At 48.3% G+C, this 18,653-nt stretch overlaps 1 protein-coding gene across 3 annotated transcripts in view; it reads left to right on the top strand.

Moving 5' to 3' along the window:
• The window catches only part of ITGB7 (integrin subunit beta 7), a 1,338,809-nt gene that overhangs the window by 1,076,760 nt on the left and 243,396 nt on the right, over nt 1-18,653 (top strand). For all 3 annotated transcript variants that reach the window (XM_085654657.1, XM_085654656.1, XM_085654658.1), the window contains one exon: nt 3,793-4,007. In XM_085654657.1, the coding sequence (XP_085510783.1) occupies nt 3,793-4,007 (215 nt within the window). The remainder of the gene's footprint in view (nt 1-3,792; nt 4,008-18,653) is intronic.

Below are 18,653 nucleotides of genomic sequence, written 5' to 3'. Positions count from 1 at the left end.
GCCACACTGCATAATTTGAGCTTGAAGCAATTGGAATATAGGGATCTGGTGACGAACGCTGCCAAGACCCTCAATAGGGAGCAGCAGGGTCGATTGTACGATGTTGGTGATAAGGCCGGGAAATTGCTGGCGTGGTTGGATAAAAAAGAGCGTGTTAATCGAGTGGTGCCGGAGTTGTCGATGGATGGGGGAGAGGTTGTCACTGACCCCGACGGTATAGTTCAGTGTTTCTCGGACTATTTTCGTACGGTATACACTTCGGTCTCGGATAGGCCGACTGAGGACTCGTGTGACCTTCTGCGTGATATCGCTCTGCCCTGCCTTTCTGCCATTGATAGGGATGACCTCGATGGCGATATAACTGTAGACGAAGTGGCGTGTGCTATCCGTGCGTTGCGCTCCGGTAAGGCCTCGGGCCCAAATGGTCTGCCGATTGAGCTGTATAAGCTTCGCCCGGATAAGTTGGCTCCTCACCTGCGCGCCATGTTCGTGGAGGCGCGGGTGAATGGGTTTCTTCCGCTTGATCAACGGCTGGCGACGATTGTGGTCATACATAAAGACGGTAAGCCCCGGGACAAGTGTGGCTCCTATCGGCCGATATCACTTCTCAACGCCGAGCCAAAAATCCTTGCTAAGATCCTTGCTAACCGCCTGGTCCGGGTGCTTGGCGACTTGATCCACCCGGATCAGTCGGGTTTTATCCCGCACCGTAACACTGCACTGAATCTTAGACGTCTCCATGGAGTGATTGCTAGGACGGGCACGATGCGAGAGCCGGCTATTGTGGCGTCCCTCGATGCCGCGATGGCCTTCGATACGGTGGAGTGGGCATACCTGTGGGCTGTGCTAGCCAAGTTCGGCTTTGGGCCTGGATTTGTAGGCTGGGTGAGGTTGCTCTATGAGGGGCCTCTTGCTAGCGTCGTGGTGAACGGGCGGGCGTCGACACCGTTCGAGCTCGGGAGAGGCACCCGGCAGGGTTGTCCATTGTCGCCGTTGTTGTTCGCCCTTGCTCTTGAGCCGCTGGCGGCGTGGATACGATGGCACCCCGATATACGTGGGATTCGTTGGTCGCCTGACCACGAAGACCGTATTTCACTTTACGCCGACGATATTCTGTTATACCTCGCCTCGCCTCAGAAATCTCTTATAGTGGTTTGTGACGTCTTGACTTCTTTCGGTAGGAACTCTGGTCTTGTCATTAATTGGGGGAAGTCATACTTGTATGTCCTGTGTGGGGATGTCCCGCCTGTCCCGCGCAACTGCTCGATCCAGATAGCCCAGCAGGGTTTTTTGTACTTGGGGATTTATATTTCCACCGACCCCATTTTACGATACGAGAAGAACTTGCTCCCTCCCTTGGCACGTCTGCGACGGGACGTGGCGGGCTGGCGGCGGTTGCCGCTTTCCCTCCTTGGCCGTGCCGCCCTGTTTAAAATGATGTCTCTTCCCCGTTTCCTCTATGCCCTGCAGAATACCCTTGACTTGGTCCCGGCCAGTTATTTCCGTGAGGTCGAAAGCCACCAGCGCGCGCTATTGTGGGAAGGGCGTCCGCGCATAGCGATTGCTAAGTTGACGCTTCCATGGTATGGCGGTGGTATCGCGCTTCCAGACATTCGACGTTATTATTGGGCCACTCAGTTGAGCGCGATTAACCATGGTGTATATGGTCCGGCGCTGAGCCCCGGCTTCGCCATGGACCGATGGTTACTACGTGGGGGTAATTACCACAGAGCGTTGTACTCGAAGTCGTCGGACTTAACCCTTACGGGGCCCACCAGGGTGGCCGTGCATGTATGGAAGGTGGCGACGGATTTACTGGGCTGGAGGGGTAAGCTTACCCTTGCCACCCCTCTGTTTGACTCTGATATTCTGGGAAAGCTTTGGCATACAAAAGGGTTTGAGAAATGGGACCTGATCGGCATATCCAGGGTTGGAGACCTTTTGGTAAAGGGTAGGATAAAGTCATTCGAGGAGCTGCAGAAGGAATATGAGCTAGGGAGCACGGAGTTCTTCCGATACGCTCAAGTGTGCCACGCCTTGCGGTCAGTCCTTGTAGAAGGGGAGAAGGTGCCTGAGTCCTCTCCGTTAGAGGACCGTATCCTGGATGGCCATATGCCAGAGAGTACGATCTCGCTCATTTATAAGAAACTAATTAATGTTCGGGCGGATCTTCTACTAGGGTTGCGCGAGCAATGGACCAGGGATGGCCTCGAACTCGATGATGAGGATTGGCAGTATGCAGTTTCTTCTCCCAAAGAGGTTGCGATCCCTGCGCGCCTGCGGCTGGTGCAGCTTAAAATACTCCATAGGGTCTACGTGACGGGGCCCAGGCTGGTCCATATGGGTTTCTCTGAGGAGGGCTTATGTAAGAGAGGCTGTGGTATGGTGGGCACCTTCCTACATATTATTTGGGAATGCGGTGCGATTATGGAGTTTTGGAAGCGAATCCACGATGTGATGGGGGAGGTGACGGGCATTGTCATGCAGCCTGAGGCGCGGTGTTGTCTCCTGAATGTTTGGGGTCCTACTGACCACGACGCGGCACAGACTCAATGGGTGACCCTAGGGAACATGGTAGCCAAGCGCGACATCGCTCGTCTGTGGGGCTCTACTAGGCCTCCTACATTGACAGCGTGGATGGAAAACATGGATTGGAGCATGTTTAGGGAGAAGACAGTGTATTGTGCTCGAGGGCGCCCTCGGAAATGGCACTCTGTATGGGGGCGATGGAACCAGTACAGAGGGGGCATATGCCTGCCCCCAGACCCGGACCCGCCTGAGGAGCAGCTCTCCCCTTAGCTTTCTTTCCGGCTTTGTATTTCTTGCTGCTATGTGTTTGTCTTCTTGAGTCTCTGACTTCCCCTCCTTTCCCTTGTTATCGACCTGTGTCTGTTGGACGAAATGGGGCTCGCTCCCCCTGATGGGAACCCTTTTTATGCTTTCAGTACTTATCGCCTTGCTTGTGTTTAGGTTTGGGTTTGTGTTTATTTAAAACTGAACCTTTAACTCTCCTGCCAGTGAAATGTGGACGCTCGCATGTGTTGTGTTTCTAAAGCTGCCGTACCTCCGGGTTGTCGGCTGAATAGCTGTGTCACTGATTTAAAAGAATAAAAGTTTTGGAAAAAAAAAATTGTCTCAAGCAAGAACTAAAAAAAAAAAATGATGGAAGTAGAAGAATCTGATGCTACAGAAGATAGACAGCCAGCAATGTTAGCCAGTCCCTCAGCACGGTTGCTGCACTTATCAGAGCTCTGATACAGAACTTGTAAACATGTTTTGTAATCAAAAGCAAACAAACACGCATAAATATGCAAATGTATAAAAAAATACACATAAAGAAGTAAAAAGCCCTAATACCAGAGTTCTTCAATACTAAAATGTGTAGTAATAAATAAAAAGATCACAGAGTCTGTCACAGTTGCAAAAAACTGATGTAGAATTGCCTTTTAGATGCTCAGCTATTTGTACTACGATAGGTACGCATGAACTAAAATTGAATGGAGCTTTCAAATCACCTTTTTTTTCCTCTGGAAGCAATGTTTTTCAACCTGTTTTCCTCCGATCGCTCATTTTCAACAAATATTTCCAAAAAGTGCAAGTTTTTACATACTCATTAGGATGGTAAGATAAAAAGGTGGATCTTTCCAAGATCCAACTTGGTGAAAATGAATGACTGTATGGCTATGAATCTCAGAAATTCTCATCATCTGACCCACATGTTAGAATATACATACAGATGTTCTTTTTGTTTTTGGTGATATAAGAGTGACAGGAGAATATTCTGTTATACAGCTGTGCCAAACTACGTCTAGGAAAGGCGTGCGAGTGTGAGCAGGCTGGGTACCAAAATGACTTGGATGCTGGCTGTCGGGCAAACGGATCACAGCTTTGCAGCGGGAAAGGAAGATGCGAGTGCGGCACATGTGTGTGCAACACCAACGTGCGTGGGGAACACTGCGAGTGTGACGACACCAGCTGCGAAAGGCATGATGGACTGCTATGTGGAGGTAAGGAGACAACTGACCATTAATGGAAAAGAACATGAGCCATATTGAGTAAAAGCAGGAGTAAGAGCAGACCATTTGTGACTACAGAACAAAATAGACGAATATAACAAAGTGATCTGGGCGCACTTGGAAGGTGGGAAGATCTTTGGCACAGAAGGCAATTTATTCCTGATATTTTAATGGGGTTTATTTTTATAAAGCGGCATCTTAACATTAATTCCTAATACTCTACAACCAGTTACTAAAGATAGACCAAGACATAATTGGGCAACTGAACCCTCTAAGATCATTACATCAGCCCTCTTAGCTAACGTGACAGGGAGGGGGGAAACGTACAGAACATCAGACATCAAAGTCGAACTTCCCTTGGGAATCCCAAGTTCATAATGCAATGCCCATACAGCACTGATTCCAGACCTATATTATGTCTGAAAGCAGTGAGTGTCAGAACTACTGAACTCACTCTCCTCAACACTTACTGCCTTGCTTAGTTTAGTAAACATCATCGACATAAATGAATCTGCAGGGCACGCTTGGAAAAATATCTCTTCCTTGTCCTTGTTGGTAACTTTCAGACTAGGTGGATGCCAAAGAGATGCTCCTGCCGCGACAGCAAGCAAGTCCTTCTTCACCTGCTGCAACTGCTGCCATCCTCCGGTGGTAGAATGGCTATAGTCTGGGAAGATTAGGATCTGTTCACTCTCCAGGGGAATCAATTTTGTCTTTCTAGGCGAGCATCTCAAAGTATCATCTTACGGCACGACTGATCACTTCGGCAATAGCACTGTCCCAACTTAAGTATTGTTTCCCTTTTTCTTCTTCTTCTTCCACAAAAGAGCAACCCCTCAAGTAGGTAGTTATAGTTAGGACCAAGTTTCCATAGGAAGAGCATTTTTTGTTTTGCTTATAACTTTAGCGTCGTTTGATGAATCTTCATGAAATATTCCAAACTACTTCTTTGTTCATATCAGCTCCTATGTGGGATGTTTGGGGGTGATTCGTCAAGGGGGGCCGAGAAAAAAGGGGGGTCCCAAAACGTGTTTTCTCCATGTTAATTTCCATAGGAAACTTTAGACAAGGCTACAGGTTGAACAGGTGAATGGAATTACCCCAAATTTGGCAGGGAGAATGGTCTTGGTCCAGAAAGCACGCTTTTGTTTATTTGGTGTAAATCCGTTCAGTAGTTTTTGAGAAATATCAAAATTTACAGATATCGAGATTTGTGAATTCTGCCATCTGATTGGCAGAGGCTTTACGAGCACGAGCTTGCTGCTTATTGATTGTGAGCGCTGCGAGCGGTTGCAACTAGGAAGTGTTGGCCGCCATTTTGTGATTCCGTCGAAGCGAGTAAGGGGAATAATGGGCAAAAAAAGTGGGAAAGAGGAGGGTAGGAGCACTGTAACCTCTGTGGGGTGTTTAGGGTGAGGTATTGTGTACAGTCTCATGGTGCTAGGGTGAGCTGCTGCCGGACTCGGGGATGAAAGCGTGAGTCCAAACAGTGTGTCATATGCTGTGAAGTCATGTGCTCTGGCCGCTGTGCCACATCTGTCCAAATAGTGTCAGTATGTAGTTATACCTACTCAGAGGAACTTTTGTTTCGAACATTGTAACTTGTGTATGGTGCTTAGGGGGTGTTATACAGGGAGTGTGAAGGTAAATTTGCGTGTATCAAATCAATTCGGTATTTGTAAAGTGCAAACTACTCACTAGTACGGGTCTGATGGCACTGGGGGCGTAAGCTGAGCTGTTGCCGGACTCGGGGATAAAGCCGCTGAACTACTGACCCCTACCGGTCAGAAAGTGAGGGGTATGGAAATTAAGTGAGGTATTGCCTAGAGTGTCAGGCTGCTAAATTGAGCTGCTGCTGGACTCGGGTATGAAACCTTGAGCCTGTGTTTGCTATGCTGTGAAGTCATGTGCTCTGGGCGCTGTGCCACACTTGTCCAACTTGTAGATGGTGCTTAGGTGGTGTTGTACAGGGAGTGCGAAGGTAAATCAATACGGTATTTGTAAAGCGCAAACTACTCACCCCTATGGGGGAGTAGAGGTGGTGATCAAAGCGAGAGCTCTGTGCTGCAAAGTCAGATGGTCTGGCCGCTGCGTCACAGCTGTGTGGAGAATACATTTTGGCGAGGGTCCGGGAATTGCCGTTACCTGGCCCTAAAATAGCAGGCCTAAGTTGTCAGTTATAGGGTGGCTCTAAAAAGAGCCCTTGTGTTGATTAGTTGGAGCTACATATAAGTGTGGATGCACAGTTTCAAGTTATTCAGGAAAACTCGATTTACGTGATCTGTGAAGTGTACTCCGTCACTTCTGTAGATATCAGCCATATCAAAACGTATGTTGTTGTTGTAGATGGACCCCATTTTGTGGTCTCTGAGGTATGCAGACACATCTTTGTTGAGTTTCTTCCTAGATTTTTCAATCTGGGGACAAAATTGTTTTGACCATTTCCACTTCTGTCTTTGGCATATATTGGAATATACAAAGACAGTTTGAGGGAAAAGTAACATCAATTGTCCAAAGGTGTCCTTCATAAGCATTTCCAAACCTACCCCAGTCAATGTGCCTAGGTCGTTTCCACCACAGTGCACAATCATGAGGTCAGGGTGTTGGAGATGCAAACAGGTTTTAACCAAAGGCAACAATTGGTGCCACTGCAATCCTCTCTGTGCAAACCATTTAATGTCCACATTTTGTAAACCTAGGTCTAAGTCAATACATCTCTATTCTGCATACCTCTTGCACCAGAAAATATAGCTATGTCCTACGATCCACACTAGCATTTTGAAGGTATGGATGGAAGGTATGGAAAGATGCAACACAAAAAGATGATGGACGGAATGTTGAACATTGTCAAACATTCACCCTCAGTCACAGATCTGGGTTTAATCCATCGTTATTTTGCTCATCACGCCACCCCAGTTCAGACATAGTCATATGCAAACCAGTCTAGACCCTGTGCCTCATGGAAACAGTCCAGACCGAACTGTCAGGCCATGTCTTCCCTGGACAGGAATCAAGCATCCTAGGACCGGTTTCGGGCTTTCAGCCCTCATCAGCCAGGATAGCTTGACTCCAGTGGCGTAGTGAGCACGGGACCCACGTCTGGGCATATGCTTCCCACTTAGGGTGAAAATGCAACACAAAAAGAAGATGGACGGAATGTTGAACATTGTCAAACATTCACCCCCAGTCACAGATCTGGGTTTAATCCGGGTATGGAAAGATGTCTGTAGCTCATGCAGTTCCTTGGTAGAATAAGAGATATGTTTAAAGATGGGGAACTACTTTTTATTGCCATACAAAATGATACATGATTGGGAGACGAAAAGCATTCTTTTTTAAAAGTAGGGTGCACATTCGTTTTGTGGAAAAGCATCTTTGTGATTGGTTAAGAAAAAGCAGTTTCAACGTGGAGTACATATCGTAGCATAAAAGTTGTCAACTTAACCACACCTGCTACTTGCATTTGGAAGGCACTGTTCGAACTTAAAACAATCGTGAACTTTTAACCTGCACGTGCCGTAAAATGTTCGAGAAAATGTGGCAAAAAAATATGGTTAAGTTTAAAAAGATTGATGAACTTTTAACCTGCACGTGTTGTGGAATGTTCTAGAAAGTGTGTTGATAGAGTACGTTGCACTTCTGACTTCTATGTGTTGTTAAATGTTTTTAAAAAACTGTTTATATGGAAAATTAAAAAGAAACCAAGAGAGAGAAGTTTTGAAACCTAAAAGAATCAAGGAACTATTCTAATTTGTTCTTTACATGTATTTATGTGTGGAGCAACAAAATTATAGACAGCACCAGGAAGAGGAAGAAGCAGGGAGTGGGGGGACAGGGAGAGATGGGCAGAACGTCAGACATGTACAATTAAGTATAGCACAAGTATAGACAAACAATGGCCAAAATGAAACCCACAAACAAGGAGCACAAGTCACACAACTTGCCAACATCACACCAGTGAACGAGCATAGATGTGAACACCATGCTGCATTCATAGAGGATGTGTACAAAGGCGGGTCGTTGGTGTTGTGGGATGTCTGCGACCGTGGTCATCATGGATGAGATGCCCAGCACGTGGCACATGGGCGAGTTCACTGTCTGTTACATTGCAAACAGCTGCTCCTCACTCCCACGAGCTCTCACACTTTTGTATGGTGCGCTGTTGTAGCTCGTGCACTCCTACGGCACACCATTGTAATGCTTATTTGCGCATGTGCTGCTGCATTCCAACTACACCATCACAGTGCCGTTTGGAGGTGGTGCATGCCACTTTACAACATCGACTGCTGCGGCCCTTGTAGCAGGCCACACCAGAACCCAGAAACACACTTACTGCACTTCCTGTACACAGAGATGTCCGAGACACCCCGTTCCCATTGTCGGATAGGCACACCCCTGCGCTGACCTGTGTACTCCGGACCAGCACACGCCGGTTGTGCATGCAGGAGGATGCGTGCGTAGCTACATGTCCAGGTTCACTGCCAACGCTGAGGTGATAGCACACTGTGATGTTGCAGGGCTGGTGCCTATCATGCTAACACAATGACCAGAGGGATACACTTGCTCAGATGCGGGTTTGGGGGGTGTTGCCGGTCCCGGAGTTGTTCCGAAGAGTCTTGTGGCCATCATGGGTATCCCTGTATCATGCTCATTTATTCTATGGCACCTGTGGGTGTGCTGGTGTGGCTCTTGGCCGTGTTCTCTTTCATGGTGCAGGTAGTCGTCCTGCTTAACACCATCAGAAAGTAGGTGTAAAATCCCTGGTGCTAACGTGGCTTATCGCCGGAATTTGTTTCGCATTGCAGTTGATGTGAAAGTTGTGATGTTATTTTTTTGCATGTGCAGGACAATATACAAACTGGGCAGTGTATCTCGTCAAGATCCAGCACCTGACGCCCGATTCCCAATCAATATAAATACAATGAGGTTTTGTAAGTGATTTTGTGTGTACACTGTGAGTACAGCCACTACGTAAGTGCAATTCAATACAGGATTTTAGTATTTAGAATACATCGCAAAGGAGCACCTCGTGTCTTTTTGCACGGGAACAGCTAGTCTGCATTTCATTATCAGCACTTTAATGGAAGTAAAGTTGGGATAAATCTAACACACTATTCAGAAGTTGGTGGAAACTGCAGACATCACCAGTATTCCCGCAATAAGTCCTCCAAAATTTAAGACCATGGTGGACTTCATCAAATAACAGTATTAAGAACAAGACAAAATTACACAGCAGTTAAGAAAACAACCAGAAACATTATTAATTTTTTTTTCAAACTTTATTTTTTTATTAACATATATCAACGATAAAGTAATAAACAAAATGTATCCAAAAAAATACAAAATAACAAGGTGGAACACTGCTGTCGGGACCATGGATGTGGACGACAGAGCCTGGAAAATAAAGCACAAAATAAGGACGTGTGTAATGCGCATATCAAAAGAGAGAGACATAGAGAAAAAGAGAAGGAAAAAGAAAGCCAGAGAGAAAAAGAGAGGGAAGGAAAGAAAGGGAGTGAGAAAGGGAGAAGGAAGAGAGAGAGTTAGGGAGATAGAAGGAAAAGAAGGAAGAGAGAGAGAGAGAGAGGGGGAGAGAGAGGGGGAGAGAGAGAGGGGGAGAGAGAGAGAGGGGGAGAGAGAGAGAGAGAGAGACACTGCCGCCCCTGCGCATCCATGAATACAGGAGCAAATAATTACCTGGTGCCACCGGAGTGTGCAGTAGTGGGCACTCCACGTGCCCATCAAAACACATCCCAGATATGTCTCCGAGTCCTGAGTAATGAATGGCGGAGACCACATCAGGAGCTTGGCGGGTCGCACAGATTTCGCTGAGTCCTGAATGGCGGAGACAACATCATCTTCTCCACGGCACGGCAGATCTCACACATGTCGCTGAGTCCTGAGTCATCAATGGCTGAGACCACATCGGCTTTTGGGGCCGCTAAGCCTGTGGAAGTTAAGTTCGTGCCACGTGGTGGTAGGCCCCTGATGGCCATATGAGCTTCGGGTGGCACTAACCCTGTGCATCTGAAGTCCGCGCCAAGGGGGTGGTAGGCCCCTGAGGGCTATACAGATTAGGGTGCGAGTAATCTTCTGCGCAAGTTTTGAAAGACTCTTTATGGTTGAGACACGTGGAGCGTCCGGCATCTAGTCAGCACCGGCAATAAAGGATGTGACGTTGTCGATCTATTATTTTTGCGTGGTTACATGGCCTGTGACGCATGCGCCGGACGGGTGTGGTGTGTGGGTAAAGCTGCCCTCAGGGAGTGGGCGGGAGATGCGGAGAACTAGACCATTGACCTGCACAGGAACAGCGAGTACGCCTGCGACAGGTAGGTATGTGGGGCCATCATCGGAACGTAATCTGAGTGGCGTGGCGTGGTGTATGACAGAACAGGGCAGTGATAGCTACAATGGCGTGGATGGCTCGTTGTACTGCATCTGTGAGTGGAGTGGATGGGCCACTGCTGTCCCTCTGCGAGCCTGGGTGCGAACTGTTCATAACTCACACTACATAAGTATTGAAAAATCATTTTGTAATTCAGTCCGTCAGCCGGCATTTATCCGAGGTATTTGTGAAAACATATCGGAGTTTTTTCTGTGATAGATACCCCTTTGACGCTGCCTCTCCCCACATCAGCAGGTAACACACCCTCTTCCCACATTACCATCATACCCCCAACAACCTTCTTGGGCCCGGAAGTGTCCCTGTGCGGCTGGACAAAGAAGAGTCTTAGACGTGTATAGATTTACATATAAAAAAATTATTTAAAGAAAAGAACAACAAATAAGACTGAAGGGAGTCTGGTGATGTGGTCGCTGCCACGAAGTTGGGGTGACTGCCATTCAGGATTCAGGACACAGTTACACATGTGGGATCGGTTTGTGTTAAAGAGGGTTAGTGGGACTATGTGTCGCCGGCCTTGCATAACGAAATATGCCTCACAAATCGAAGGGAGTATGTTGTGTTGTTGCTGCCTCGGACTTGGAGTCACTCAGGACTTAGGACACAGTTACACATATGGGATCGGCTTCTGTTAAAGAGGGTTAGTGGCACCAGAAGTATTGAGAGTGTATGAGCCTGTGATGATGCTTGATGTGGATGGGCCGCACTGGGAGCAATGTGTCTTGGCTATAGGACTGCGTCATGTGGAATCACGACACTATCTGAATTGTGAGGCCTGCTGATCGTAGTGTAGGCCAGAGGTAGCGGTGAGCAAGGGCCCACAGCCACGTGCATACGTTGGTGGCCTCACCGGCCTGCGTAGTGCAGGTTCAGTGGCACCACTTGTCGGCAGCCTTCAATATGAAAATACTCCTCACTAATCGAAGGGATTGTGGTGGTGTGGTTGCTGCCATGAAGTTTGGGTCACTGCCATTCAGGACTCAGGACACAGTTACACAAGTGAGATAGGCTTGTGTTGGACAGTGTTAGTTGGCACCACGTGTCCAAAATTCAAATTGCGAGGTCTGCTACCCACAGTGTAGACTGCTTAGTGTTCGTTTGTACTTGAAAATGAATTTGGTGATTGTACTAAAGGTATAACTGATATAAAAAATGTTCAAGAAGAAAGGATACTAAAAGGATATTATGTAGATTTGAGGCCTGTAATAGTTACTTGCCTAGTGGACTCTGTAGTTAATGAATGAAGAAATAATTTCCATTGGGAGCCCTAGAGAGTGCAGTGTAGGCATATGATGAAAAGATTAAATAAGTATAGAATACACTGACGAAGTGTTGTGTTTTCTGAATACAAGCTTGTTAGAAATTAGCATTTAAAAATGGAATTGCGAGCTGTACTGCCTGCAGTGTAGACTGCTATTCCATTTTAGTTTTCATTTGAAGATTAATTTGGTCACTGTAGTAAAGCTATAACTGATGTAAAAAAAAGTTCTTGAAGCAAGGATACTAAAAGGATAATATGTAGGGTGTAGGACTGTGATACTTACTTGCCTACTGGAGTCTGTAGTTGCATATGGAAATACCCCTCGCTGATCAAAGGGAGTGTGCTGGAGTACTCAGCGTGTGCGCACCCTGCGATGAGACGTGGTCCCGGCGGGCCACACTGGGAGCAATGAGTTTTGTCTAATGAATTCTGCGTTGATAAGGCGATGACTTATGGTGCAGTGAGCTAGTAGTACCTGAAGGACACAGCATGTGCGCACCCTGCGATGATGTGTGGTCTGGGTGGGCCGCACTGGGAGCAACGTGTCTTGCGAACTGGACTGCGATATCTGCAATCGCCCCTACATCTGAATTGTGAGCCGTGCTGTCCGTAGTGTAGATCGAAGGCAGTAGTCGGTACAGACCTAAGTCTGCGGTGCTGTGCCACTGGGTTCGCAGGGGCCCTGTGTAGCAGAGGCCCGCGGTTATGGCGGCTGCCACGTGCCAGGGTGAGTGCTGCCGTTCTGACAGACTCGTTGGTCTTCCCACAAGTGAACCACACCTAGGGCCTAGTATATTTATTCATACTCCTACGCTGGAGTGGCATACGTTGGAGCAGCCCACTCCGCTTCCGCTTCCAGGGGGCGACAACACAGCTACATGACCGAGATCTTCCCCACTGCCTGAGGTTGCGTCCACTGTGCAATACACTACAAGTATCAATAGTATATCTCCACATGGAGAGGTTTGTGCTTTGCTTAGTGAGGTCTGTGCAGCACAGGAATGTTACACTTGGCATTGTGTGCTTTATCAGTGATGGGTGACTTGCCTCCTTCATATATAGTTGGTTGCTCGTCATCTCCCAACATTCAGCTATTGTGTGGCTGAGGGGCATGGCATTTTGGAAGGGTCCGTTGTTCTGTGTTGTGCTGCCTTGGTGGTAGATGGGGGGGTGGTCCGTGGGGTAGGTTCTGGTGGTGGTGGGGCTGGGTGTTGTGGGGTGTCGGAGCTGCATGATCAGTAGCTGTATCACGTGTTGGTCTTTAGATGTGGCTGTGAGTTGGGTCGAAATAACGGAGTAGATAGTCGACCTCCTTCCACCAGTTAAAGGTTGATGTTAATTTGTTACTGCTAACTCGGCTTATCGCCTGCTTTTTGGATTGCATTGCAGATTTGGCAATATGGGGAAGTGGTGTTTTCATGTTTTTTTTGCACGGGAACGCCTACTGTGCATTTCATTAGCGTTAAATGTGGTTCTTGTTTGTGGCGAATTTGTTGGTGTAAGGTATTGATGGAAGAGTGGTGAGATTTGCAGTTTTCACCAAGTTGAGAATGGGATGATAATTAAAAAACACAGAAAAAAAGATAGGTTTAATGAACGTTATAAATAGAAATGAGCATTTAAAAAACCTTCGAAATTCACTGAAAAAAACATAGGTTTCAGGCACTTTATAGTTAGAAATTAGCATTTAAAATGACCTTAGAAATTCACTGAAAAAACCATAGGTTTCAGGGACGTTATAGTTAGTTGGACATTTTGACTCATATAAAACCAGAGAAATTCGCCTGTTATAGTTAGTTGAGCTAACTATAACTCGCACCCCCGCAATGCACTGCTGATGACGTCACATATTACATCACTCATGACATGGTCAGTGACATCACTGATGACATCATCCACGTGAAAATCAGATGCACCTGATCAGACCCTAACATAACACTTGATACACCCAGTCTAAAATACAGACTATAATTTTCGAAACCGTGAACACACCAATACCAGTTAGTGCATATCCACTCTCTAATTTGTAGGTCTACACACATCCATTCATTCACCTATACACTCACTCATACATACAGTTAGCCATCAATACAGCATTATCATATCCAGTCACATATCTATACAGACACTCACACACTGCATCTCATTCTTAGAGTTATTCACACACCTAGTCAGTAATGGAAATAATCAATAACACTTTCAGTTACTCACCTGTACAGTTATACACATACCACGTCACTTATTTAAACATATACTAACACATACTTACACTCTAATACAATAACTGATACAAGGACACACTGATCCATACAGGCACTCTCACAATCACTCATTCTCACATATAGTCATTTATATAGTCCAACACTCATATATACTGCCTTTCACATATCGAGTTACTCACATGTACCACTGAGGCATCCATTCACTCACCGAGACACTCATACACACACTCACTCAGCCATACAGACCTTCACAGATACAGACTTGAACACATATACCTAGTGAATTAGCCACTTACACATCTATGCAGAGAGTCACACCCACCCACGCAGACTCTCAGGTACTCATACAGGTACTCAGACAAGCAATGAATAGCTCATATAGATCCTCATTTAGTTGCTAACCAAACCATGGAACTGCTTACACACCAACTAACAACCTAAACTGTGTGAATGTCTATATCAGTCGCTAACACATGCATTAGGCAAGACACAATTAATTAGTCACTGATACAGTTAGTCACACACCTACTTAATCATCCATCCTGAGTCTTATACACTCATTCATTCTTCAATACACCTTGGCATATATATATTTATAAAACATATTTAAACTTTACAGAAACACACATTCACTGAATGATGTCATCAGTGATGTCATTTGAGATGTCATCAGTGATGTCACTGACCATGTCATGAGTGATGTAATATGTGACGTCATCAGCAGTGCATTGCAGGGGCGCGAGTTATAGTTAGCTCAACTTACTATAACAGTCAAATGTCCAGCTAACTATAACGTCCCTGAAACCTATGGTTTTTTCAGTGAATATATATATATGTATATATATTTCATAAATTGTAATATAAAATTCATTGTGAGAAATTTGATGATGGACGGTCCCAGACCACTTTGATGTTACTGGGCCTCAATTGTGAAAACCAAGGTCCTTCATTACTGGTGTTCTTCTGTGCCCTCCGTACTGCAGACCCTCAAACCGGGGACAAGTGCATCATTTAGAACTTGGCTCTCAGGGTTGTGAGGCAGTGAAGTTCATGGTTTACTCAGAGGTGCTGTGGGTGAGAAACTGAGAGACATTTTAAACACCATTTAATAAATCAATCTTTTAATCAGTGCTTTTTCTTCGCAAAGGAAAAGTACTTAAATACAAGCAAAAGTAAATAATATGCACAAAATGAGATATCTATGCAGAAATGCAGATTGAAAAATTAATGGGTACACCCTCTGAAGGGCCCACCTGGGGCTCACACTAAAAGATAATAGTGCTCAAATAACCAGTTAAATGTGGGCTTGATACGCTAGGTCTGACAAAACCTTTAACAGTTTGCATGCCAGCAGACCCTAGATTCTAAACCCCAATGCTCCTGTATATTACATATGCCTATTGTAAATCATGGGATGCACAATTATAAACAGTTAGGTATACTGCCTTTGTAATGGGGTGTCACTATACTCTCAATAATAGAATATACACTCCAACATATTAAACATTTCAGGATGTTTTAACTTAGAAGCATATATTTTTACTTTCCTATTAAAATGCCATAACCGTGGGTGTGTCATACTTCCAATAGTAAACAGTACAAAATAATGATCATTCGAAAGATTACCTAGCACGAAAAAGGACTCAGAGGGGGCGTGGCCAGGCGCCGTAGGAAATGGCCGCCTGATTCCCGAGCTCCGCCGGGACCGCTGGTGTCCCCATTAAATCCGCACACAATCCTGGCTGGGAGGCTCGCCAATACAAGCCCCCCAGCTCCATCAGGCTCAGCGCCCCATCTGAGAGGTTTCACGGACTCCTGCGGCTCACGGAACAGTCTGTGCGGCGATCGCGGCTCCCGGTGGCTGCCCTGCTCATCGCGCTTGGTGCCCTGAGGCCGCTGCCTGTCCAAATCGAGGCCCCGGCTTCCGGCCTACCGCGCGGCGCGAGCTGGGTGGAGCCATCGGCGGAGGACGCCGCTTCCCCTGCGGTGCTGAGGTACCGCTCCCCTGCGTCTGCTGGGCGGCGCTGCCGTCGGGACTCTGCGGCACCGGAGGGCCAGAAAACTGCCAGTGAAACAGGCGACGACCCTGAAGGAGGGGGGGAGCGGCCCTTTCACCGTTCTGCTGCCACCCGAGTTGGGAGGTGATACTGGCCGGTGCTGCCCCGCGACGGTGTCCTGCTGTGCCCGCCCGGCGGGGGGCTCACGTCTGCAGCTATCGAGGTGGCCTGGACGCCGGGGAACTGGTCGTTGGCCCCCCTGACGGCACTTCTTAGGCCGGTGAGCCGCGGCGCGCGCCTCAATCGGGGGCCCCCGCTCCGAGTGGTGTCCTTGGGGAGGACCGGTGGTGCCCACAGTGACGCTCCAACTCTACGGTGAAATCTGGAGCTGGCGCAGACCCACGGGCACTCCAGAGTCCGGGCGGGCAGAGGAACATCCGGCACCAGAGGCCCCAGAGCAAGTATGCGGCCTAAAGGGGGCCTTGTGACCCAGACCAACAAGCTGGACAACTACACGGTGCCCAAAACGTCGACGCAGCCCGGAGGGGCGACAAAGGAGGTCACAGATCCGGCGGAACCCTCCCTGACGTCCATCATGGCTGCAATCCAGACCCTCGGTACCAACCTGGAGGTAAAGATGGACAAGGTCACTATCGAGGTGAATCTGCTCCGCGCCGACCTGGGGAAAACCACGGACCGGTCCAAAACCAACGAAATGGACATCAAAGCCCTGCGGGAATCGGAGAAGCGGCTGGAGGGCAGGGTCAACGAGCTAGTGCATCAACACCGGCAGTTGGCCCTACGGCTCGACGACCAGGAAGGTAGGGCTCGGAGGAGCAATGTACACGTGGTAGGTGTGGCGGAAGGACTTGAAGGGGACTGTACGGAGCTCTTTCTTGAGGATTTGATCCTTCGCCACCTGAAACCCAAGAGACTATCGAAGCTCTTCACTGTCGAACGGGCTCACAGAGCCCCGATCCCAAAACCCAAACCAGGGGCCCCACCACGAACAATTATTGCTAAAATACTTAACTACCGAGACCGCGACGCCATCCTCCAGGCCGCCAGACAACATGGTGACTTTCAGTACGAGGGGGCCATGATCCGCTTCTTCCCGGACTTCACGCTCCAGGTTCAACAGGAGAGGCGCTCCTTCCAGGGGGTCAAGGCAGCGCTCCGAGACCGCGGGATTCGGTACATGATGTTCTTTCCAGCCAAACTGAAGATCATCGCTGGCGGTAAATCCCTCTTCTTCACTTCGCCTGCGGCAGCGCAGGAGTGGCTGGACACGGCTGAGACGGCGGGGCCTCCTCGGCAGGACGGCGCACAATGGCGAGCCGCGGGACACCCCTCCCCGGGGTCAGCGGTGGGTAGAGCTGAAGGTGATGACCAGAGCCAGCGGTCCTGGCGTTCGAGATCGAATAGTCCCCGTTGGGACTTACCCGGCGACACCACAGCGAGATGAGGCCACGAACGCTTGACTGAGAAGCCGTCGGACAGTAAAGTATAAAATGTGTTGCATGTGAGACTTGCTTGCTCCACGGAGCAGCGTGACTGGGTTCCGGAGCCAGGCTCACTGTTTAGCGGCTGCGCTGACGGCCTGAGGGACTGAACGAATTGGGCACCACGGGCGGGCGGCCAGGATGGGGCTGGCCCACGTACTTCCCAAGTAGAGTTTCCTCGGTGGGTTTCACCGGGGTGGGTTGGGCGACAGGCGCTCTGCTAATTGGGGTGGTGGGTAGTTTTGGACCCATGGAGCAGGGGGGGTTTGTTTGTGCAGAGGGGGGCAGGGATGTTGGGGACAGTTGTGGGGGGGAGGGGGGAGGGAATGGTTTTTCAGGTCCTTGATTGCTTGCACTGCGTACACTTGCGGGGTGGGAACCGGGGAGGGGTGGGGAGTTGGGGATCCTTTATGGTCACATGAACTATGTTGTCATGGAGTCAGCCGCAATGCCGGGGTGGTGGGACGAAGCACCTTACGAATATGGCTAGGAGATGGAAGAAAAGTTTGAAAGTCCTCAGCTGGAATGTTAACGGACTAGGGGACAGACTTAAACGCACTATAGTTTTACAATTTATCAAGCGGCACCAGCCGGACGTAGTACTACTGCAAGAAACTCATTTGATGGGGAATGTATGTCAGGCCCTCAACAGATGGGGCTACACTCTGGCAGCTCATTCTGGCTTCACCTCCGGCTCTAGGGGGGTGGGGATCCTCCTGCGTCGCTCATTGCCCCTCCATATAGACCTCATTAAAACTGACCCACAGGGCCGCTTCACAGCTATATCGGGACGGTGGGAGGGCCGCATACTTAACCTGCTCTCTGTTTACATTCTGCCTGGCCTTCAAACCCGGGCCTTCGCGGACCTGGGCACGTTGCTCCTTTCCCTTCCCGATGGTCAATTGGTGCTGGGGGGGGACTTTAACGCAGTGGTGTCTGGGACACAGGATAGGCGGCCCCCCAGAGACCTGCCCCAAGGGCAAAGGTGGATGGCGGACTTTCTGGAGGCCTTTGGGCTCACGGACATTTGGTGACTGCTCCACCCTGCAGACAGCCACTTTACCTTTTTCTCTGGGTCGCATCATTCCTTCTCGCGTTTAGATTATATCCTTACCTTGCTACAGCAGGGCATGACAATACGTGAAGCAGCACTTCTGCCTAGAGGCATTTCAGACCATTCGCCGGTCCTTACGCACATAACAATTGGAAACAACCGTGAGGGCTGCATAGCACCAGTAAACGCCTGGCA

The sequence above is a fragment of the Triturus cristatus genome, chromosome 4_1 (assembly GCF_964204655.1).
Source record: "Triturus cristatus chromosome 4_1, aTriCri1.1, whole genome shotgun sequence".
Classification (NCBI taxonomy): Eukaryota; Metazoa; Chordata; class Amphibia; order Caudata; family Salamandridae; genus Triturus; species Triturus cristatus.
Note: the sequence above shows the minus strand (reverse complement) of the source record. Positions and strands in the feature narration are given on the sequence as shown.